At 42.2% G+C, this 24,473-nt stretch overlaps 1 protein-coding gene across 1 annotated transcript in view; it reads right to left on the bottom strand.

Annotated features, from left to right (window-relative positions):
• The window catches only part of LAMB4 (laminin subunit beta 4), a 100,735-nt gene that overhangs the window by 16,159 nt on the left and 60,103 nt on the right, over positions 1-24,473 (bottom strand). The window contains exons 22-31 of the mRNA XM_041722223.1: positions 23,432-23,663; positions 22,809-22,966; positions 20,829-21,053; positions 19,995-20,215; positions 15,572-15,668; positions 12,120-12,495; positions 8,745-8,905; positions 5,823-6,028; positions 5,029-5,190; positions 808-952 (exon numbers count right to left, since the gene is read on the bottom strand). Coding sequence (XP_041578157.1) covers positions 808-952; positions 5,029-5,190; positions 5,823-6,028; positions 8,745-8,905; positions 12,120-12,495; positions 15,572-15,668; positions 19,995-20,215; positions 20,829-21,053; positions 22,809-22,966; positions 23,432-23,663 — 1,983 coding nt within the window. The remainder of the gene's footprint in view (positions 1-807; positions 953-5,028; positions 5,191-5,822; positions 6,029-8,744; positions 8,906-12,119; positions 12,496-15,571; positions 15,669-19,994; positions 20,216-20,828; positions 21,054-22,808; positions 22,967-23,431; positions 23,664-24,473) is intronic.

Raw genomic sequence — 24,473 nt, 5'->3', positions numbered from 1 at the left:
AAGATGGTGATGGAGAAGAAAGCCTCTCAAGATTAATTCTGTATAGTGTTATACCCAGGATGCATTATTGCAGAGAGTGAGGTTTCAGGTCAATTTCCAGAAGTACTATTTGATTTTTTTTTAATCTCCAACTAATAATTCTCTATAGTTTAAAATAAACCTCTTAAAAAATAAAATAAAATGAACTTCTCCCAAAATAGAGTACAACGAAGGATAATAATGTCATAATTACAATAATAATAATAATAATAATCATCATCATCATCAAATTGCTCCTTTTAGTCAATCACAGAGAACCAATATGTAACTTGGAAAACAGTCCATAATAATAGCAATAATCGATATTTTAGATATCAACTCACTATAGTATTTGATATAGTAATCAAAATCTGGCATGCCTTGATCTCAGATATATCTTGTCAGCAGAGGAAACCATGGAATCCTAACATTAGAGCATCTGATAGAATCATCATGTTAAGTTTTTTTTTAAAAACACACATAACTTTAAACACCAAGTTCATTTGTTTGAAATTTTAACTAAATTCTAGCATTTTTTTACTAAATTGATCTCATACAAAGATGTAGATAGATAGATAATAGATAGATAGAAAGATACAGAGTTAATATTTGGGGATTATTTTCATTAAAAAATTTTAAATCAAGTGGTACATCCCATTTCTGATTTAGGCATTTTGTTTCCACTTAATGTAATTTGGGATTGGTTGTGCTGTTGGACTATACATTGTAAAAAAGAAAAAAGCAAAGAAAAAGAAATCAAAATTAGTCCTAATATAGTTTTCTAATTACCTGACAAAAACTTTTTCAGCTTTTGGATTAAAAGACTCATTTTCTCTTTCTCAGATTCACTTTGGTTTTTCATATGCCTCAGTTTCTCGCTTAGTTGTAAGGCATTGTTTTTGGAGACCTCTGCCAGTTTACTTACATTTTTGAGCTGGAATAAGAAAAAAAATAACAATGAGGAAAAACACACAAGTAGGCACATTGTGTGATATTTAATTACTTAGCTGGACCAAATGAAACTCACTAAAAACAAAATAGGAGTACAGATAATTAAACAAAAGATTCATTTTAAGGGATTCCTTTAAAAGGTGATGATATTATTTGTCTTCATCATCATGCTTCCTTAACGTGAGTTTATCTTGTGGCGCCTGGCTGGCTCAGTCAGTGGAGCATGTGACTCTTGATCCTGGGGTTGTGAGTTCGAGCCCCACATTGGGTGTAGAGATAACTTAAAATATAAAACCTTTAAAAAATAATGTGCATTTATCTTTTCAAACATTATTCACGATCAAAATTATTATTTGAATACAATATTGACCTAGTGCTAATGACTTTTCCTGATACACATGTAAAATACAAATTCTGGTTTAATGAGACTTTAGCCTTCTACAGCATCAGCAAATTACTTAGGACTACTTACAGTGGTCATTACGTTTAACGAGTTAAGGGCATTTCCTTTTATGTAAGTTAAAATAATTACTCTTCTTGACATCCCTCAAATTCAAGTAATGTACTTTCTTTGAAAGCTAAAAAGAAAGCATTCCTCCTTTTAATAACGAGTTTGAACTTGGAGCAGCCTACAAAGATAAATTCCAGATGCTTTGTACACTTGGTGGAGGAATGATAGATCTAAAGCCTTGCCCTCTAGAAGTGCAAATTCTTAATTATGCGATTTGAGAAAATTCGTGGGCTTTTCTTGAGATTCCAACAAATTAGAGAAAGAGAAAAAAACCAAACCAGAAAGCAATAGGACGATATCACCAACAAGTTGAGCTGCATGGAACAAATTAATTGTGACGGAAGTAGGGCTAATTAGGATCAAACACAATTAGGAAAAGAAAAAAATCTCCCTTTATTTTCCCGCAAAAGGAACCAGCTTAATTTGAGCCCTACAGATTTTGTAGAAAAGGATTTAATTGCAGTCATTGGCAAACGATGAAACAAAAAAGAAATATTTACATGATTAAAAATATGTATCTTCATTTTTTTGAGAGTTCTTCTTTAATTTTCTAGAACTTGGAAGTGGTTAGCAGTAGCTAAGAGGGATCTGAAAAGTTCCCGTCCCAAGAAAATAAGGTAGCTATGTGAGGTGATGGATGTTAACCAAACTTATTGTGCTTACCATTTGGCGATATAGACAGCTATCCAACTATGTGCCCCTAAAACTAGTGCAGTGTCCTATGTTAATTATATCTATCTCGATTTAAAAAGTCACTAAAATGGTTAGTGGGTAAGAACACATAGAAATAAAACAAGAATTCTGGAAATAAATACTCTGGACAGGCAAACATAGAGATGAAATCTGTGTCAATTGGTCGATGCTGTATTCAGAAAGAGAGATTGCTAAATTACTTCACTCTTAAAACATCTCTCTGCAATCCATCTTCTGTCACAACTGACTCCTGAGAATTCTCTCACAATCTTTTCTGGCATTCATCCCCCTTCTAATCAAGAGGGAAACAGCACACCATTTTATCTACATGAAAACCCCCGCCCCCATCCTTCCCAGTTCTTCATCATTGCTGATTAAGCCAGATTTTGCTAGAACCTGCGTCAGGGGCTATCTTCTAAAAGTAAAAGCTTAACACGGGCTTATTTAAATGGTGTGAGGTTTCTGGTTTTTTGAGACGGGACAGTAAGGTGTGATAGTTAAAAATTATGTAAACAATCAAGGATTGTTTTAAACACCAGGATGCAGGACCAGGATTTGTTTTTGTTGTGTTAACACTTGTGTTCCCCACATCGAGATAACTGTCTTGCACATAGTGGGCACTCAATGAATATTTGTCAAAAGAAAGAAGAATAATATATAAGTGAAAACTACGTGTGCATGTGCATGCAAGCTTGTGTGTGAGCGTGTGTGCAGGAGATATGCACACATATCTTTGCTGTGGTTTTCAGCCCATTCCCAAGCTTGGCCCTCTATCCTCCTGTTGATTCGGAGACCGTTTTTTTCAGGAGTTGGTTTTGGGTGCTTACGAACAGGAATGCTGACTGCTGTAATATCTAACTTATTATTGGTAAATTCAGCTCTTTAAGAGATTTTTCTTCTTTTCTTCATCAAAGACTCCATGTGTATTGTCAAAAATGAAGCCAGCTAGGGCACATCGTCACCGTGTAATCCAGAGTAATCCAGTGTATTCACAGAATACCTAATATTGTATTCATCATTTCAAGGTGAATATATAAGGTATTCACACATACACGCACAAAAAAGAACTAAAGAAAATTAGGCAGTTAAAAACTATTCTCATTTATCAATGTGACTGGAAAAAAAAGTGAAAATGCTTAAAGTTATTAGAGACTCAGTTATCAGGTACTTAAATATTAAAACGGCTGTATCATGTCTAACAACATAGGAAGGAGTACAAGGCATAAGGGTGTCTCCCTGTTAAAATATTTTCTAACATTAAATTTTAAACAATTTTAAATTTAACAACTTTATTGAGGTATCATTGAAATACAGTAAACTATACATATTTAAATATGCAATTTGAGATATCCAGACAGTCATACATCTATAAAACTACTAGCCCAGTCAAGATAATGAACATATCCATCACTCTCAGAAGTATCCTCTTGCCCCCTGGTAATCCCTTCCCCTCATCTCTCCCTCTCCATTTCCAGGCACTTACTGATCTACTTTCAGTCACTATAGATTAGTTTGCATTTTCTCAGCATTTATGTAAATGGAACCTTATAATGTGTTGTCCTTTGTTTGGCTTCTCTCACTCAATGTAATTATTTTGAGATTCACCTATTGCATGGATATAGCATAATTTATCTTTTCACCTGTTCATAGAGCTCTGGGTTAATTTCAATTTTGAGCTTTTACCAGTAAAGCGGTTAGGAGCATTTGTCTCTGAGTCTTTATATGGATGCGTTTTTGTTCTTGGAACTTGAAAGTCACCAGAAGAGAACAGGAGAAAAATCTTTGTGATCTTGATTTAAAAGTTTTGGGTTTTTCATTCACATCTATATTCTATCTTGAATTAATTCTATTTTTATGATATGAGTTAAGAAGTAGGAACTGGAGTTCATTTTTTTTTGCGTGTGGATAACAAATTGTTCAAGTACCATTTGTTGAAAAGACAAGAAAAATCAGTCCTCTTTCGTATACATGTGTTAAAGATCAATTGGTTATATATTTTTAAATTTATTTTTAAAATCTCCAATCTGTTTCTTAATGTCTTTGTCTCTTTTGATGCTAATGCCACACAGCTCTGATTATTGTAGCTTTGCAATGTCTTAAAGTCATGTAGTATACAACTCCCAACTTTGTTCTTTTTCAAAATTGTTTTGACTAATTCGCTTTTTGCATACATTAAATTAAATTTTAACATTAGAATTTGTATATTGCATAGAATTTCAAATATACCCTTGAATTTATAAAAGTTATTGTTTACTTTGAGAAATCTAAAGTTTTCAAAACTTTGAGCCTAGGAATCTCACATTTCTATGTAGGGTTTGCTGTGAAAGAAACATCCACATGAGTCTATGTCCTACAAACATATATTTTGAGTTCTTTCTCTTCTCTCTCTCAATACACACATGCACACACCACACACACACATATAAAATTATATATTTACACACATATGTAATATGTATTAGTAGAAAATGTCAATATTCACATGTACTTCTAAATGTACATTTAAATCCACAACTGGGGCAGCCCAGGTGGCTCAGCCCGGGAGTGATCCTGGAGACCCAGGATTGAGTCCCACGTCGGGGCTCCCTGCATGGAGCTTGCTTCTCCCTCTGCCTGTGTCTCTGCCTCTCTCTCTCTCTCTCTATGTCTCTCATGAATAAATAGATAAAAAATCTTTAAAAAAATAAATAAATCCACATCTGTATTTTTAATCCTATGTTTCCCAACATAAGAAAACCTAATGTCTAGAATCTCTCCTTTTGCCTAGAAGCTAAATGGTGGTTTAAAATTTTCAGTTTGCTTTTTTTTCTTCTTAGTGCTATAGATTTACAAATAAGCAAGAGAAATATACTTACCCGGTTCTTCCAACCCTGGACCTGGTCACTCAAATTTTGAATCACAGACTCTGCTTCCTGAGCTTGCTGGAGGGCATTGCTTGAGAGGGTCAGGAAGTCGTGACAGCTGGGGCCTTCACAGGATGAGAGCACACACGGCATGTCCCCTGATTCTCCACACACCTCACAGGAGAAATGATTTATGTTGAAAAGCAACACGTTGGCAGAGTTTTGGCTAACACCATCCCGCTTCTCTGAGGCAAAGCACTGCTCTATGCATATGTGTTTCTTCACCAGTGGTTCATGCTTAGCGCACAGACGCAACCCAATAAATGTGTCTAGATAATTAAATATCTGAATTTTTTGTTGGCAGCGTTGTGTCATTGCCATTTTTATGCTTAGAGTTTCTGGAGAAAACAGTCAAATGCCTAGCATTTCTTGCATGTTAACTTCATGTTTTTAAAATAAAAATTACCTTTTATTTATAATGAAGCAGTAGGAGTGATTGTCCATAATCTGTACCATCGTGGAAATAGCGAATAATAGGAATAAATATAAGATAATAAAATCAAGCCACAGTCTTACCCTGGATTTTCTTAAACTTTGACTTAGAAAATAAAAAATGCATACATGAATACATTTATTTATATTATTTATATCTTATATAACAGAGCATATCTCTATATATGTTATATATTTACACATTTATAAAGTATAAATAAAAAATAAAATGCAAGGCAGGAAATACAATTGAAGGTGTTTGTATGGAAAGCAGAAAGCACAAACACTTCTACTACACCATCGTGAATATTTACCTTTTTGTTCAATATTTGGATATCTGGTACCGTAATCTGCTGTAATTTTTCCAATGATGAGTTTTCTTTTGAGCTTAGCCTATCAAAGATGGTAAGTAAGTCACTCCTGATTTTTTCAGAGTTTTTTATGATAGAAGTGGTTTCATTAATTTTCTTTTCAGCAGATAATGACCTCTGATAATGCTTCTTGATGTTCTCTGAGGAATCTACATGAATGCAAATTGAGGTAAGATTAAGTTTTGTGAGAACCAATGAAATTATATGTTGGTTATCAAGACAATCATTTCCCAGTTTGATTAATGTCTTGGTCTCAACGACCAATACAAAATTTCACCCTCCTCTTCCTTGCATTTACACTTAATGGGGAAGGATCGGATAGAGAGAAACAGAGATCTATGTAATAGATGCGGAGCACTGAGATTTAAGTCTGCAGACATGGGTTTGAGTGTTGGCTTTACCCTTGAGTCTGGCTGTGTCCTTGAGCAAACTGGTTAAATCTCTTAGATTGTGCTTGCTTATCTGTAACATGTGAAGACTAAGTGAAATAAGATGAGAATACATTGTAGGGGCACCTGGGTGGCTCAGTGGTTGAGTGTCTGCCTTCGGCTCAGGTCGTGATCCTGGGGTTCTGGGATCAAGTCCCATGTCAGGCTCTCCCATAGGGAGCCTGCTTCTCCCTCTGCCTGTGTCTCTGCCTCTCTCTCTCTCTCTGTGTCTCTCATGAATAAATAAATAAAATCCTTAAAAAAATACACTGTAAAGTGTTCCACAAATGTATTAATTGGGTATTAATTGGTATTAATGACTACCTATATGAACCCTAAGATGACAAACCAACCAAGGTTACCTAATTATATGGAGCAGGAGTTAACACATTGGCTCTGGAAAGGGCCAGAGAATAAATGTGCTAGGCTTGCCGGCCACAGCATGTCTGTCACAACTTCTCAAGTCTGAACCTGTACAGTGAGAGCAGCCACAGGCGATGTCAACAAAGAGGTGAGGGTGTCTCCTAATGAAACGCCGTTTATAAAAACAGGCTCTGGGTAAAAGTTACCAATGGACTGTAGTTTGCTGACCTGTGACATTGAGGCTCATGACGATAGGTCACATTTGTGGAGTGCTTTCTATGTGCCTGTACTTCCTGTCAGTTTTCTTTCCAAATCTTCACAAAACATTGAGTTAGCGTTAGCGTGATCACCCCCATTTTACACGTGAGAAAATGAGGCTCTCATGAGGTAAGTTATTTGCCTGAGATCTTGCTGACAGTAGGATAAAGTCAAGATTTGAAACCAGGTGGTTTGATTCTAAAAACTATGTTCTTTTTTTATTTTTTAAAGATTTTATGTATTTATTCATGAGAGACACACAGAGAGGCAGAGACACAGGCAGAGGGAGAAGCAGGCTCCATGCAGGGAGCCCGATGTGGGACTCGATCCCGGGACCCTGGGATCACAACCTGAGCCAAAGGTAGACGCTCAACCACGGAGCCACCCAGGGGCGCCTAGAAACTATGTTCTTAAGCACTTCTCTATATTTTCCGTATTTGTAGTAAAATACAAATCCATGAAAGTAACACGGCACGTTTTACTGCAAATGATAGTGTAGCAGGACTTACAACTGTAACTCCGTGTTTTAGGAACCAGAGGCCCAGGGTCCTGATCTTTATCCTCTGTACAACCTAAAGTCAGGGATGAGACCACCACACCTTCCAATCGCTTGGGATGAGTTTCTGCCATTATTTATCTGGCAAATTGTATCTTCATTTGGTGAAGTCCAAGTCAAATGTCACCTACTTCCTGGAGCCTTTCCCAGTGAACCCAGGAAGAATTCTGTTCCCTGTGCTCTGTTCCCCAAGTGGCTTGAAGACGCTGCAATAAAGTCTTTTCGTTGTTTGGGGCTGTTTACATGCCCATGCTCCCCAGTAGCCTGGAGTAATCCAGGGCAAGGACTTGCCGTCCACCCCCCATCTCCCCTGCCCTGCACAGTCAGGCATCCAGGGGAAGCTCAGTAATTGCTGTTGGGCGGTGGGTGTGGAAGGATTAGCCTGGGGGCAGTGTTCCTTTCTCCTACCTGGCTTGGGTGACCCCTGATGCATTTTCTTTTTCTTTCTCTTTCTTTCTTTCTTTCTTTCTTTCTTTCTTTCTTTCTTCTTCTTCTTTTTTTTTTTTTTTAGCTATACTGCAATAGAGTATAATGTGATTTTGTGGCATTTATTTATTTTTAAAATTTTTACTTATTTTCTTTAAAGTAGGCTCCACACCCAGAATGGAGTCCAATGAGGAGCTGGAACTCACAACCCTGAGATCAAGACCCAAGCTGAGGATCAAGAGTCGGGTGCTTAACCGACTGAGCCCCCCGGGCGCCCCTAATGTGACTTTAGTACAATTAAAAACATTCTAGGAGGGGTCCATAAGCCTCACAAAAGTGCCAGGAGTCCCCAGCAGAAAAAAAGGTAGAGACTGCCTTTATCTGGCATGTTCCACACGTCGGGTCCTGGACAGGAGAGCAGGGGGCTTGGAGGGGAGCCTGACTCCAGGGGACCCCGGGAGGGGCTGAGCAGTCATCAGCTGCCACCCACATGGACACTGTCCTCAGCCTACTCCTCACTCCCTCTCCACCTGCCGCGTGGATTCTTAGACGGCAGTGCAAACCTTCCACGCCCTGCACAATTTTCAAGTGGCAACCTGGCCAGCAAGAGTCGAGTGTCCTTTCTTGGAGTGTCACTGCTGGCTCAGCACCCAAACTCCACGACACTTGAGAAGTTGACATAGTCACATACACATAGTCCCTTTAGTGGGTGTGTTTGCACGTCCTGAAGCCTCGGGCACCGTGCACCGGGCGGGGGGCGACTCACGAGTGGATTGCTCTCTGGGGGCCGCAGCCTTTGGTACCGAGGGACAGTCCAAGCGCATTTTCTCTTACCCACGATGCTCGTGTCACGGGCTCGGGCGCGCAGGTGGATTTCTCTCTGAAGACCTTCCAGTAAGAGGTCTGCTTCATCCCTCATGCTTCCCAGCCTTCCTTTCAGATCTGGAAACTCATGCACGGCTTTCAGTTGCACACTTAGCTGCGCGGCGTGTTCCCTGGAGGGGAAACGAGAGCAAGCGTAGCTGAGTTTGTGTTACTTTTGACAGATCAGTGAAAAACCGCATCAGCGCGGCCCTGGTGACCAGCACCCTCCTCATCAGGCCCTCCTTCCCCAGTGGGTGCTTGGCAGCTTATGGTTCTGTTTGGGGTTTCGCTCTTTCTCCTTAACCCAGATTTCTGGAAGATTTTAGCGCTCACTTAAAATACAATCCGCATACAGGGTCTCGTGGAAGAAAGGCCTTGGGTCTTCCAGTCTCAACTACATGGACTCTTTCTGTCCCACTCTGCTTTGGGTTTCCAAAGACATGTATTCAGACATGGTTCATTTAAATCGATGAGCTCCAAACTATGTTCAGGCTTCTTTTTTTTTTTTTTTTTTCAGATTTTATTTATTCATTCATGAGAGAGAGAGAGAGAGAAAGAGAGAGACAGAGAGAGAGAGGCAGAGACACAGGCAGAGGGAGTAGCAGGCTTCATGCAGGGAGCCCGACGTGGGACTCCATCCTGGATCTCCAGGATTAGGCCCTGGGCCGAAGGCAGCGCTAAACCACAGCCACCCAGGCTGCCCTATTCAGGCTTTCAACGCAGAAGTCCTCACCCAGCCTGGAGTAAAAACCGAGCTCCTTATTGAGAATAAATCCACTTGCAGCAAGGCTCCTTCTAGTGCCACTTGCATCCAGGGTCTTAACTGTTAACTCCCAGGACTGGCAAGGGGGTCTCCTTGTTGGTGAGAGTACCCTGGGGTATGTTCATGCTCCCGACCTTCTCCCCCATGGTCTGCACCAGGATCTCTGTCCCTCTTCGATTTGCTGGGTTCAGCACCCATGGTGGGTTTAAGTAAATAATTAGTGTATCCCTCGTGATGAGGAAATTGGGTGCAAATCGTGAAGCGTACGGTTGGGGCAAATTGCAGTGTGAATCTCTGGGACTAATTTATTTTGGCAGAAGTGCAGAGCATTAACTGACGCTTCCCAGCGTTTTCTGCTCTTACCCTCCCTTTCTAATCTACAGACTTTTCCTTCTGGCGCCAACTGTCAGGACTGTAATTCATCAGGTTAATAATAATAACAATGATGGTGATTAGTGTTATTATAATTGGTACCCTCGAAGCTCTTACAATGTGCCAGACTTGTCTGAGTCATTCTCACAAGAAACCGATGAAATAAGAGACTTGATCCCCCTTTCCGATGAAGAAACAGAAGCTCAGAGAAGTTAAGTCACTTGCCTAAGGCCACACAGCAATAGGTGGCTTCCCTTCATGGAATATCTACCCGTGACATCCTGGCTTCCCTGTCCTCTGCTCCCCCTTTCATTTGTAGTGTACCCAGCGAACACGAGCTGTGTAACTGGACCAGGCCTGGGGAGTACAAGCAGGGGAAGGCTGCCTCTGCCCTCAGGGGACCCCCCGGAAGCACATATCTTTTTGCTGAGGAGGTTATGGAAGGCGTCAGGGAGGAGGTGGTGCTTTGGTGGTTGCCAAGGAGGAACGGGGGCCCAGCAGGTGGAGCAGGACGGGCCAGGCGTGCTGGTTTCTGGCAGAAGAAAGAAGTACTCACTGCTTTCCTCATCACTTCAGGCCTGGCCCTGGGACTCCTGCTTCTCTCGCTCTCCTTCTGCTCTACCCCGAGTCTCGTGGTCTCTCTGTGTAGAAGGCCCGCTGTGGATTGGCTCATTCTGGCTTCTTTCTGACAGGTCCACTTTGTTCACCGTGTTCTAGAACCACAGACCAGTGGTGTCTGGGCCAAAGCTCATTCTCAGGCATATTTACTTGGCCTGGACGGTGCTTTTTAAAAGCGCTGTTGGATTAACCGGCTCTGTTTTAAGGTGGGGACATTTCCATAAAAATCTGGATGTCTGACATCTCAGCACAAGTGGGAAGGTCTGGGGATATAGGGCCCCATCCTGCAGGGCAACGGTCTTTACAAGGCTACGGCTGGGCCTGTGTTTGGCCCGCATCCTGGCCTGGCCACGAGACTCCTGGGGGCCTGAAGGTGCGTGGTCCTTCCTCTGAACTCTCCGGGTGGGCCGGGTCTTCTTCCTCATGTAACTTTTATTATTTATTTTTTTTATTTTTTAAAGATTTTATTTACCTATCCATGAAAGACACAGGTGAGAGAGGCAGAGACACAGGCAGAGGGAGAAGCAGGCTCCATGTGGGGAGCCCGACGTGGGACTCGATCCCGGGACCCCAGGATCATGCCCTGGGCTGAAGGTGGGCACTCAGCCACTGAGCCACCCAGGGGCCCCTCTCATGTAACTTTTAAGCTATTACCATGTACTTCTGGGATGAAAATAAATGGCCTTATATTGACACTTGTGTTTTGTGTAACACAAAACTCTGTGGCTTTCATTATTCCTTAGTCCTGGAGCTTTTATGGGGGACAAGGGATATTTTGCTACATAATCACAATCTCTTTGGTTTCTCAGTAGACTATGTGCTCCTGGAAGGGTGGGAACTGTACCCAGTGCATCCTGGCTTTGCCCAGAGCGGTTGGCAAACCTTTTCTGTAAAGGGTCAGATAGTAAATATTTTAGGCCTTGGGGGCCATAGCCTCTGTCACAGCTACTCCACTCTGCCGTTGTCCTAGGAAAGCAGCCACAGAGGACAGGTACACAAGTGCGCGTGGCTGTGTGCCAGCGAAGCTTCATTTACAAAAATAGGTGGCATGTTGGATTTTGCCTGGGGTGTGCTGAGCCCTGGCCCAGAACAACCAACATAATTTCTAGAAATGTTTGATGAATGCTACATAAACATATAGATGCATATAACATATAATGAAAACAACAATGCATTTTGAGGAAACTCTCATACTTGCTATATGGCTTCATATCAATGTACGGGTTTCCAAACAACTGAAGAATTTGGGAAGATTTAGAAGAAATTTCCCTGACTGATTGAAACAAAAATTATATTATAAACGACGCTTTTTCCAATTTTGCCTCTTTCAGCTCTGCTGGGTTTGTGCTTTCCACAACCAAGCTCTTAATGACTGCCTTTTTGTTATAATCAATGGCATCTGGAAAGATCCCATGTAATCCTAAGAAGGTAGGAAAGAGACAAATGTGATCGCCAGCCTGATCGTTAACTGAAAAATTATTTCCCTAACGTCCACATAGGTACATTTTGAAATTGAAGGCTGCTTTTTAAAGCCCAAAGGATTTAAGGTAAATCAAGGAACTTGCTATCCGTGGCTTGTGCACAAATCTTACCGAGCGGAGTCCTGATAATCCTTGACTATTAAGAATTCCCCAGATGAGAAAACAGGATGTTTCAGAATCCTTTCTATTTCTGACAAGTTCTCTTGGAGGCCTTTGAAGTCGGCCTCGCAGACCAGCACGGTCTCTCTTTTATCTTCCACGTTAGCAGCCAGCCTCATTAACCCTTGCACCGCTTCGGAGAGGGCAGAGACGGTGCGGTCCCAGTGATCAAAGCACTGGTGACACCGCGGACAGGCAGGGAACTCCCGGCCGTGACCCCGGGCACAGCGATCGCATCGTGGGCCGCCGACTCCCTCCCGACAGCGGCACATGCCCGTGTCCTGGTCACAGGTGGGCTTCTGGGCACCTTCTCCGCTGCAGTCACATGCTAAAGTGGGAGAGAGAGGAAGCAGAGGAGGTCAGTCACTTGGCCTTTTGCTCGTGACTAGCTCAAGAATAAAGTGCATTGCCCCCCATCCCAAGGATGTCCCCGACGCCCATTTCTAAGGTGGACATTTAAAACTGGTATAACCAAAACAAACAAACAAACAAACAAAAAAACCAACTAAAACTGGTATAACAACAAAAAACAAAAAAAAACAAAACAAAAAAATAAAACTGGTATAACTACATAGACCTGGGGGACACCTGGGGGGCTCAGTGGTTGAGCATCTGCCTTTGGCTCAGGGCGTGACCCCGGGGTCCTGGGATCGAGTCCCACATTGGGACCCTTGCATGGAGCCTGCTTCTCCCTCTGCCTGTGTCTCTGCCTGTGTGTGTGTGTGTGTGTGTCTCTCCCATGAATAAATAAATAAAATCTTTAAAAAAATTACAGAGACCTGGGCAATTACATACAGCACTCCTCTTTTCATTCCACTAACAAATCAGTTTATGGTCTCCGGGTGGAAAATACTAGGTGTTGTCTTTACAGTGTGAGTGGTCATGCGTGGGCTCCTTTACCTATTTGGGTGACCAACCTGGAGGTAACGGTGGACGACATGCTAGTATCTACTGCTACTGCAGTAGGTGACTCAGGCATGTTGGTGACCCCCTGAGAATTCTCTCGACCACACTCTCTCAGTAAAACCCAGCCGGGGTGTGCCCACCGATGCTGTTTTCCATTATATAAGAAGAACCAGTCCATCCTCAAAAAAGAGGGGGAAATCACTCTATCCTATTTACCCAAAGGAGTTGACCATCTACCCAAAAGCCTGCAGATATCATTGCCCAGACTTGGAAAAAAACCAAGATGTCCTGCAGCAGGTGAATAGATAAACTGTGGTACAAGGGATCTTTTCCAGGGCCAAGAAGAAATGAGCTATCAAGCCATGAAAAGACACAAAGGAACCTTAATATCACCTAGTGAAATAAATCAATCTGAAGAGGCTGTGAACTGTAAGAGTCCAACCACCAGACATTCTGGAAAAGGCAAAACTATGGAGACAGTAAAAAGATGAGTGGTTGGCACGGGCTTGGGGGAGAGAGGTGGTGAGAGGGGAGCAGGAGCCGCACAGAGGATCTTTAGGGCAGTGAAAATATTCCATATGATGCCATCACGGTGGACACGTGTCCTTATACATTTGTCCAAATCCACAGAATGGAAAATACGAAGAGTGAACCATAATTCGAACTGCGGACTTTAGTGGTCATAGTGTGTCCATGTAGGTTCGTTGGTTGTAAGAAATGTGCCACTCTCTTAGGGGTGTGGGGATGGGGCTGGGGGGTATGGACATATGGGAAATCTCTGTACCTTCCTCTCAATTTTGCTGTGAACCTAAAACTACTCTAAAAAGAAAAAAAAATCAAGTCTTTTAAAAAAAATATTTATTTATTCATGAGAGACAGAGGCGGGGGGGTGCGGCAGAGACAGAGGCAGAGGGAGAAGCAGGCTCCTCACAGGGATCCCAATGTGGGACTCGATCCCAGGACCTGGGATCATGCCCTGAGTGGAAGGTAGATGCTCAACCGCTGAGCCACTCAAGTGTCCTAAATCAAGTCCTTTTAAAAAGGAGAACGTTAAATTAATTTTGTCTTAGTTAGAAAAACAAAACGAAGCAAAATGACACTCCATGTAATTCAGTCAAGTAGGTTTTTGATTAGGGATTTTGAGTAGGGTGGACAGAGGTATGGCAGGGACAGCAATTTCCAAAAGGTCAGGGAATCATTAGCCTATGTCAGTGGACTAACTGCAAGGAACAAGCGATTGAAGAATGGATTTTATAACTTGAGTAAAAATTCCGACTGCAAACAAAAACTGGTTAACACGCTAGGCTCGTCAACTAGATACCATCTGTCCAGCACATTCTCTGTGGCCTGGGGGCCTCAGCCAGAACTCATTTGCAAAGTTTTCTCTATCAAAGATGAAAGCATTTCAGAAAGTGAGATTATCGAAATATCAGGAAAGAGGAAAGAGACTCAGATTTTCCAGGAGCCAGAATTCCTCCCTGGTTTTTAATGTAGCAATTCCACTTAGAAAACTAGGTGGGCCCTGGGGAAAATCATTGAGGGTATGGATTTGAATGGGGCAAGGAAACGAAGGCAATTTGTTTTAGCCACCGAAGCCCATTTATAGAGGAATACAAAGGAGGAAAGGGTTACCATGTGTGGCTAGGTAGAGATGACCATGCTAAGCCCGCCACATCTGATATTTCTTTGGATTGACCTCTTTTGGCAGCAGACTTTTGAGATTCAAAAATCCCTCCTTCTAGAACTAACCCAGATTCTAAATCTGTGCTGTCCAATATGGTAGCCACTAACCACATGGGGCTCCTGAGATTTAATGAATTGAACTCACAGTTCTTTGCCTCATTTGCACTAGCCACATTGCACGTGCTCACCAGCTCACAGGCCCTGCATCCCAAAGGTGCCGATTGGACCATTTCCATCTCTGCGGAACATTCTGTTGGCTGGTGCTGCTCTAAATCCCATAATCAATGTTAAGACATGGGGTGAAAGGCACTAGCACACAAACTCCACGAGATTAGGGGCCTATTTGCTCACGACCTAGTGGATCCATTAGTCACATTATGAATATTGTAAAATAAATGAATCAGTGAGTATGTAAAAGACCCAGAGTTATAAGATCCAGGTTGAGGAAACATCCCCTCTGCTGCCTTCCAATGATCCATCTCCCAGCCTGTTCTTCCATCAAGAAGCTATTTTCGTCAACAAGCTTCTAAATAGCAGAAAACTGGCTGCAAGTCATGACCTCAGAGGTCTGTTCCATCTTAATGACTTTGAGGAATTGTAATCCAGGCTTCAACTTTTAAAAGACTAACATTTAACGTAGCCTAAAGTTTAGACAAAAATCTTTTTATAAGGCTATAAAAATATTATTTTCAAAACTAAGATTAGCCATTGTGATTTTTTTAATCAAATAAAAGATTTTAAAATTTAAAATTCATGCTACGGTTCATAGCTTGCCCGTAGACAGCCCTCATGATTTTAGAATTAGTAATACTTACGAATGCATTGCTCCAGTGGATCACCGTAATAATTTTCCTTGCATCCACTGCAGTGTTTCCCATCATAGCCTAATTTACACCGACATTGGCCTGTAAGCTATGAGAACAGTCATGGGTGAAGAATCGACAAGCTTTATGATCTAAAACAAATAATGCATCTTTATGTAAAACAATTTTCCCTCCAGTGGTTTAGAACATACAGCTGTGCAAGGGCAGAGGAAGGATGATTCCCACGGCCAGCAACCACCCTTGGCAATACCAAGGCTCAGGAGCTAATGTGTTTTGTCTCAGGGCCTCTGAATATACCGCCTGCTTCCAGCTGTTCGAGGACAGGTGGCCCCAAACTGGGAAATATACGCAGATGTAAATGAAAACAAAACACATAATGGGAAACGGGCCACATTCTTTTCCTCTACAGTTATGGGAGTTCGTGCATAACACAGAGAGGCCAAAGACCCAGACTAACATTCATCAACTAATTTGGCAAATAGTGTTTCCATTATGGAATGCACAATGGACTTTCTCCCAATTGGGCTAGTGTTTTTGCTCAAGAAAACTTTTTTTTGCAATTGAGGCATGGTCATTTAATGATAGTTATTTAACTAGGTTTTGGGGAGAGGGCTGATCCTTTGTGCATCATGCCAACTGGATCCTTGACCAGCTTTTCTGAAAATGGGGGAGGTTCAAAAATTAACAGGAGAAAAATAAAGAAGCAAATCATTATTGTTGCAGTCCGAGGTTATACTTGGCCAAAACGGCTTAAACAACAACTCCATAAGTTGCTTGATTTATAGAATGACTGGATCTACACAGCTGCTACCCATCTTTGGAGTTCCCACTAGCATCTATGCAAATGGAAGGAGTGATGGTGAGTGGGCTGTCCCTGTGGCCTTGCATACTGCTGGTCATCCTTAACTGTTGGGCAATGTTTTCTTACATGGATGCAGAATCTGCTCCTTTGTGACTTGTACCCACTGTTCTGAGCCCTGTCTTACGGAATTGCACAACACCAGGCAGCCTGTCCCTTCCCTCTGACAGTCCTCCTCCCAACGAGAGATGACTGTTCTCAACCTCTGACAGTCCTCCTCCCAATGAGAGATGACTGTTCTCAATTTGCAGTTTCTTCTTTTCTTCAGGCCCGCCACCCCTAATTTACTCAAGCCTTCACTGCAGAATAGCAATTGTTCTACCTGCCATCCTATCTTCCTTTGGACACATACTAGTTTGTCAATATAATGTTTCAAATGTGGTACTCAGAAAAAAACAACAATGCTCCCACGGCTGTCTGAGCCAGAGGACAATGGGATGATGACTGTCCTGAAATGAGCATGGCATTTCCACTACTCTGTCATACATGGACACTATGTCTTTGGCAGCCCGGCCCCCACTGTTGGCTCAGTTGAAGCACATAGTGAAAATCCTCAGATATTTTTCACAGGAGCTGGTGCCAGGTTATTAGTCTTACCCTGTATTTATGCAATGGATTTTAAAAAACCCAATTGCAAAACTTTACTTTTATCCCAGTAACATTTTACATTCTTCTTTCCAGCCCACAGTTCAGCTTGTTAGGATATCTTGTCTCTTGTTCTGCCTTTATCACATTAGCTCACAACTTTGCAACATCTGCAAATTTGTAACATTTGATAAGCATGTTTCTCCAACTCCATCTAAACTGTTGATGAAAATATTGGATGGCACATTTGGATCTCTCTGTAATAATGCACTAGGGATGTCCTACTGGCCGACATAGAGATATTTACCAGTGGTTATTTAAATAGCCTGGAATCTAAATATCCACCTGTCTCTTCAATACCCCAATAAAAGTGTTCCCTGATTTTAAAAAGCAACCTTCCCCAAGTAATCCCCAATGAACCCTTATCACAAGAGAGCTCTTTGGTTAAACCAACGTCATCTGACTTTTAGCTTCATAGGCTTCCCTTAGTCTGCATTAGTGGACTGTGGTCTTTGTTGAGTCCTGCTACAAATATGCTTCCTACAAGGTCTTCAAGGCATCTAGGTGACTCAGTTAAGCGTCTAACTCTTGATCTCAGCTCAGGTCTTTTTTTTTTATTTTTTTATTTTTTTATTTATTTATGATAGTCACAGAGAGAGAGAGAGGCAGAGACACAGGCAGAGGGAGAAGCAGGCTCCATGCACCGGTAGCCCGACGTGGGATTCGATCCCGGGTCTCCAGGATCGCGCCCTGGGCCAAAGGCAGGCGCCAAACCGCTGCGCCACCCAGGGATCCCACTCCCAATGACCAAAGCTAAAATAACTTGAACAACAAAATAAAGTAGTATTAGATTGTAAGTTGAAGTATAATATAAATATCCATGACTCTGTGTGGATATTAAAAAGTGATTAATAAATGAAGATGTGGGGGACAACAGATAAATCTCCAGTGCAGAAGAATTCTAAATAATTTATGGAGATACTCTGCTCTCAAGGGGAGGCGGGTGAAACTCCTCAAGTATAGACTGTGCATAATGACTTTCTTCCAAAGAGCACAGTATGGAAAGGAGGAAAAAGAGTAACTTCACAGTAGAGAACCATGACAACCACTAGGTGGTTGAGATTCGTGTCAACAGTGATAAGACGTGTAAATAGCACATAGCGTGATATGGGAACAGCACTTTCCCTCTGTGGTCTTCTTCCTCAAACTCATAATCCAAGTCCAACTATGAGAAAACCTCAGATAAATTTGAACAGAGGGATATTTCACAAAATCCTCCTCAAAATTGTGTAGGTCATCAAAAATAAGGAAAGTCTGAGAAATGTTACAACGAAAAAGAATCTGAGGAGACAAGATGACTAAATGTAATGTAGTGACCTGGATGGGGTCATGGAATGGCAAGGGGACAATAGGTAAACAACTAAGGAAATCTGAATAAATTATGGACATTGGTTAATGATAATATATCGATATTGGTTCATTAATTGTGACAAATCTGCCATATTAATGGAAGATGTTAGAAGCTGAGGAAGCTGGGTATGGTGTATATCTTCTCTGTACTATCTTCACAACTCTCTTTAAATCTATTCTAAAATAAAAAATGTAATAAGGGGGCACCGGGGGGCTCAGTTGGTTAAGCAGTTGCGTTTGGCTCAGGTCATGATCCTGGAGTCCTGGTGTCGAGCCCCATGTCAAGCTCCCTGCTCTGTAGAGAGTCTGCTTTTCCCTCTCCCTCTGCTCCTCTCCTGCTTGTGCTCTTTCTCTCTCTAATAAATAAAATTTTTAGGAAAAAGAAAATTTTCTTTAAAAACAATTTATTAAAGGAAAAAGGGCATGCTGAGTGTGTGTGTGTGTGTGTGTGTGTGTGTATGTGTGTGTATGTGTGTATATGAATGCGGGTTGGAGCAGGAGGGTTGGAGAAAAAGAAAAAAAGAGAAAGGAAAACACATTCTGTATATGAGAACTACCTTCACAAGTTGACTTGCATAAGATTTGACCTTTAAATAAGTTGAACGGTGGAGCCGAAATTGGAGGTGAGCCATGCTTATCATTATTAGTAGTAGTTGGGGAAAGTCCAGCTTCTTAAATTAGCATTTTGATTCCAATTAAACCCTGGTCCCTGTAGGGTGGACTGATTCTAAAATCTCTCAGCATTGTTTTACCCTTCCTTCCAATCTCTATTAATGTCAAAAGTGTTTCAAAGAATATGTCTTTTTTAAAAAAAGAATATATTTAGTAGGTACAATACCCTGATCGTGACATGAATAGTTTTTTTCCATATAGATATTGTTATATTTGTTTTAAAAATTCAATGCTGATTTTATTGACTAAAAATCACATGTGCATTTAAGTAGCATTAATTGTATATTGTACGCTGCATACGTGCTCCTACTGCTCTACCCTGCATTCTTATTCTTACTCGGTGGAGCTGAAATTGGAGGTGAATCATGCTTCTTGTTATTTTGAGTAGTTGGTAGAGACAATTGATGCTGGTCTGATAAGTAAAGAGCACCTCTTATTTTACCTGCACCCAAAGCAATTGGTGAGCTATCGGGAATGACAGGTCAATTTTGGAAAATGGAACTGTGGGTTCTGAAAGTATCCATTGATTTTCATTCTGATTGACCATCAATTCTGATTAATGATCAATTTCTTGGAGCTTCCCTGTGATTATACATCCGAAACAGGAAAGGGAAGTTATCTGTTTCACATATACAAATCCTATCTTCCCCAATTGCAGAGAAGTTTGGAGAAAACCAAAGAAGGCCAGACTAGACCTTGAGACCCTCGTGGTCTTTTTTAGTGCTTTTCATTGCTTGGTAAATGCAGATTCCATCCTCATATAAAGCTAATCCTGTCCCCAAACACTAATTGGCAACAGTACATAAAGAAAACATTATTTACAAATTTGGCAACCATGTCTCCCCCTTCCTTCCCACTCTAGTGCCCTGGTAAGTTCAAATATCTTACCTGGTCACAGTGGCCACCGTGAGAGGTCCGGGGATCACAATCACATGGCTGACACCCCCTGCCAGGGACCAGATTCCAGTATCCGTCTGCACAGCGGTCACAGGTCCGGCCCGTGACGTTGGGCAGACAAGGGCACATGCCAGTGTCAGGGTCACAGAGGCAAGCTCCCAGGCCAGGGGGACACTCAGCCGGATTCACACCAGGAGGATGGCAGGAGCACCCTGGGATCATAGAGCCACTGCTAGAGGTAAATTCAGGGATAACTCTGGCATTCAACAAACCACATGAACAGCCATTCGGATCTGGATGTTTCTCCAAAGGGCTCAAGGCAGAAACACCTTACGATATTGCAGACTTATCACGGAATCTAAGTGGGCTGAACGCATTCAACTCTTTTTGACCTCCCCACCTAGCAATATCCTGCGGTTCTGCTGGCTACATTCCAAGGGCTCACAATTGGGGTGACCAAAAACCTGGCTCTTTCCACATGCTAGTCATTATCTGAAAACAAATGGTTTACTACGTTGACTTGAATCAACTGAAATAGTTAAATATTCCCGATAAACGAGCAGCTTACTCCTCCTCTTTTTTTTTATTATTTTAAACCATAGACTCCAACCCTTGCCCTCTGCTACATCAGCACTCCCCCAATGTATACATTAAAGACATCGGGTGAACTGGTTCCAATGCAGAGCCCTGGATATTACACTCAGTGGGTCAGAGGCATAGTCTGGGCATCGGCCTATTACTGTCCCAGCCCTGTCCCCAGGTGGCACCGTGCCCCGAGGGCCACACTCTGCTGCCACGTTTCCCCCCAGAGCTTGACAGACTTACTCCTGCAGGTCTGATTAAGGGCAGATCCAAAGTGACCTGGTTTGCAGAACTGGCAGTTGGGCCCCTGAGTGTTGTGCAAACACTTAAGGCACTCCCCGGTTAGCGGGCTGCAGGACTCCGGATCCGTCACATCGGTGTTGTTGTTGCACACACACGGCTGGCAAGGGGCTCCCGAAACTCTGGGATTTCCATAGAAACCCGCAGAGCATTCTCCACACTGCTTACCTGAAAGAAGGGGAGAGGCAAAGGGAATGAGATGAGAAGTGTGTGTGTGTGTGTGTGTGTGTGAACATGTGTATGTGTGTATACGTGTGTGTACACGTGTGTCGGGGGGCAGGGATGGAGACTGCTACCGAGAATAATTAGGCTCATCTAGGGATAATGAGATGTCACACGTTGGGGATGAAGAAGGAAAAATGTTCTGAATTAAAACCTTCACTTTGATGTATTCTCCAGTCAGAGAACACAGCGATGATTCAGAACTAGGAAGTCCGTGGTGAGGAAGGCATTCTAGTTCTTCTCGAAAGAACTACAGAGTGGTAGGCACAGGATTCCCGGATCTTTATCCAACTGGGTCACCCAAGTGTGCCCCAGGATCTAACGCTAATCTCAGTTCCTGCTCTCTCTGGGGTCCCTCCACCCTCACCTGGTCCTGGAGGTGATCTAGCAGCACCCTGAGATGTAGGTCTAGCAGTGAAGATGGTGACAGTGGTTTTCTTGATGAACGAACCTTGGAGGGAGTTCTTATCAAGCACTGTATGGAGAAACCAACCCTTCGCTCCTCCACCTGCTACCCTGCCAACCACGGGGACCTGTGGTCAATTGGGTGCCCAAACTGTAAGTCTATTCCCCACATCTTGGTTCATCTTTTTAGGAATGTTCTTGTCAGCCAATCATGGTCTCAGTTCTTGTTTTTTGTTTTTTTTTGTTTTTTTTTTTTTAAGATTTCATTTATTTATTCATGAAAGACAGAGAGAGAGAGGCAGTGACACAGGCAGAGGGAGAAGGGGAGAAGCAGGCTCCATGCGGGGAGCCCAATGCGGGACCTGATCCCGGGTCTCCAGGATCCCATCCTGGCAGAAGGCAGGCACTAAATCCCTGAGTCACCCAGGGATTCCCCTCCATGGTCTCAGTTCTTAAACACTGACCAACTAAGCCAGGGGGGACATGGACACAAAAGACATGAGAAGAGGTCAGAATGATGTAGAGACATAGTCGGCAAATAAAAAATTAGCCATGTCCTTTATTATCATGATGGTAATTATCACTGAAGAAAATAGTAGCAGCATATCTTCAAAATATGATTAAATCAAGTAGATTTTATGTTTTTTCCTTGTTGCGTTATATATTCATACTCATGCTTAAACTCTTCAAAATAAAATTTTTGGTAGAGCAACAGACATAAATATTGAGTTGACTTATGCGGTGTCTGTAGGATGCCCAAATCAGTGTTTCAAGACATCTGAAAAAATAAGTTATACTGGTGAAACATCAAATCAGTTGGTTGATTTGATATTGAAATATCCAATCGATTGGTTGAAATTATATAAAGGAAGCGTGTGATTAAAAGCTTTTACTAAAAAAAAAATAAATAATTAAAAGCTTTTACTTTTTAATTGCTTATGTTCTATGTTATAAGACATATATATCGCTTAATCACCTAAGTGTCTTACTTAAAATGTGATGATTTTATTTTAAATAAGTCAATTTGGTTTGAACTCATTTGGTCAGTCAGTTTTCCAGAACATTATCTAACAAGTATAGTTCAGAGGAATAAGCTTTTCGTTGTCCTTGGTTTCTGAATCATTCAAATCCCTTGTTCAGTAAAGCGGCAATGCACCAGATTGTGCCTTCTTGCCACTAACTTAGATTCAGTACCACTCAGTTGTTCAAAGCAGATAAATTATGAACATGGGATCATTTTTTTGGAGAGCAGTATGGGAGAGAAGAAAAAAAGGCATCACGAATTAGACTGTGTACCTGTATAACCTTGAAGACAATTGCAGATCACATCTGAGCTCCAAGGATGCTGATAACAGGAGTGGGCAAAATATTGGCTGCTCGAGGGAACATCTGGACACGGGCAAGGGCGACAGGACTGTCCCGCAGCAGGATTCCCATAGTAACCATCGATGCATCTGTCAAGACAATTTCTTTGTACCAAACGTCCCCGGGAAAAGCTCACAGTAGCCGGTGTGGGTTTGCTGTGCTTGAGGACAGCACAACTCTCAAAACTCAGTATTTTAGAAGGTGCTGGCTTGCTCTGTGAAGTTCTTCTTTGCCTTACCTTGAACGTCCCAAGGTAGAGTCATTAAACTCAATGTAGTGGCAGTTCATTTACATGTCCTATTTCAGGGACGTAAAAAGCAACGTGCCAGGCAAATAAATGCCTGTTTTTTATTTAATCAGACATGGTCTGGCTCATCACAAGATCTTGAAGGACACCGGGAGCGAGGTTCTATCTCCCCGCCCCCCCACCTCCCATCGCCCATAGCAAGGCTTCTACACTTAAATACAGCTGAGTCTCTACTCAGTGGTCCTTCAGGGAGTGTTGGGACATCGGAACAAAAGAAATAAAATTCAAGTGCACAGGGATTCCATACCTTTCACAGTTTCTTCCAGTTGTAAAACCCCCGCAATTGAAGCATGACCCTGTCTCTGGGTCACAAAGTTCGGCGAACCCATTACAAAGGCAAGGGAGGCAGCTGGGAAATCCGAAGTAGCCTTGCAGGCACCGGTCACAACGGTGGCCGGCCACCTCGCCCTGGCAGGAGCACTGTCCCGTTATTTGGTCGCATACAGTGGTCTTTGAGCCTTGAGGGTGGCAGTGACATGCTAGATAAAGAAAGAGACCATGTTGAGAGGAGGGACAGGTGGTGTGCTGGGGAAACGAGTTACAGTCCTGCTTTTGGAGTCCTGAGCTCCCTGTGGCATCCCCATCAGGTAAGTCAGGGGAGTCTGAGAATCTGGCCGGCACCGAGCACCAGGTCAACATTTGTTCAAATGATTCACCCAATAAACAGGGTGCGGTGAGCAATCGGGTCTTAAAAGCGTTGTTTATACAGAGGACCTGAGCAATTGTCATGTGTCATGTTTTTAGTGCCTTGAACTCCCATTTATTAAGTCAGACTTCAAGGTATAAAATTATAATCTTTATTAAAAAATATAAAGCCCCTTTTCAAGATAGGTGGACTTTTCTTTTTCCTAGGTGAGATCACAGAGGCTCACTCCTTCCTTTTCTAGGGAACTGTTCAACCCTTTGAGCCAGTCTTCCCTGTGCAAAGGCCCGAGGCCAATGACATGTTTGCCCCTTTGTGAATCTCTAGCACCTCATTTTCCTTTCTTTCTTTCTTTCTTTCTTTCTTTCTTTCTTTCTTTCTTTCCTTCCTTCCTTCTTTCCTTCCTTCCTTCCTTCCTTCTTTCTTTCTTCTTCCCTTCTTTCTTTCTTTCTTTCTTTCTTTCTTTCTTCTCTTTCTTTTCTTTCTCTTCTTTAAAGAGAGGGAAACAAAAGTGATAAAAAGAGATGTGTGCTGGGTAGAGAGTGACCAGCAAGGTGTGTCTTCTCTCTGAACTGACTTAAAACATACATTCCTTCACCTGAAAGAATTAACCTACCTGGAGAGACCACCCAAGACAGGTTTCGGT

Source organism: Vulpes lagopus, chromosome 11 (genome assembly GCF_018345385.1).
Source record: "Vulpes lagopus strain Blue_001 chromosome 11, ASM1834538v1, whole genome shotgun sequence".
In the NCBI taxonomy this organism is placed as follows: domain Eukaryota; kingdom Metazoa; phylum Chordata; class Mammalia; order Carnivora; family Canidae; genus Vulpes; species Vulpes lagopus.
This window is presented reverse-complemented; position numbering and strand designations above follow the sequence as displayed.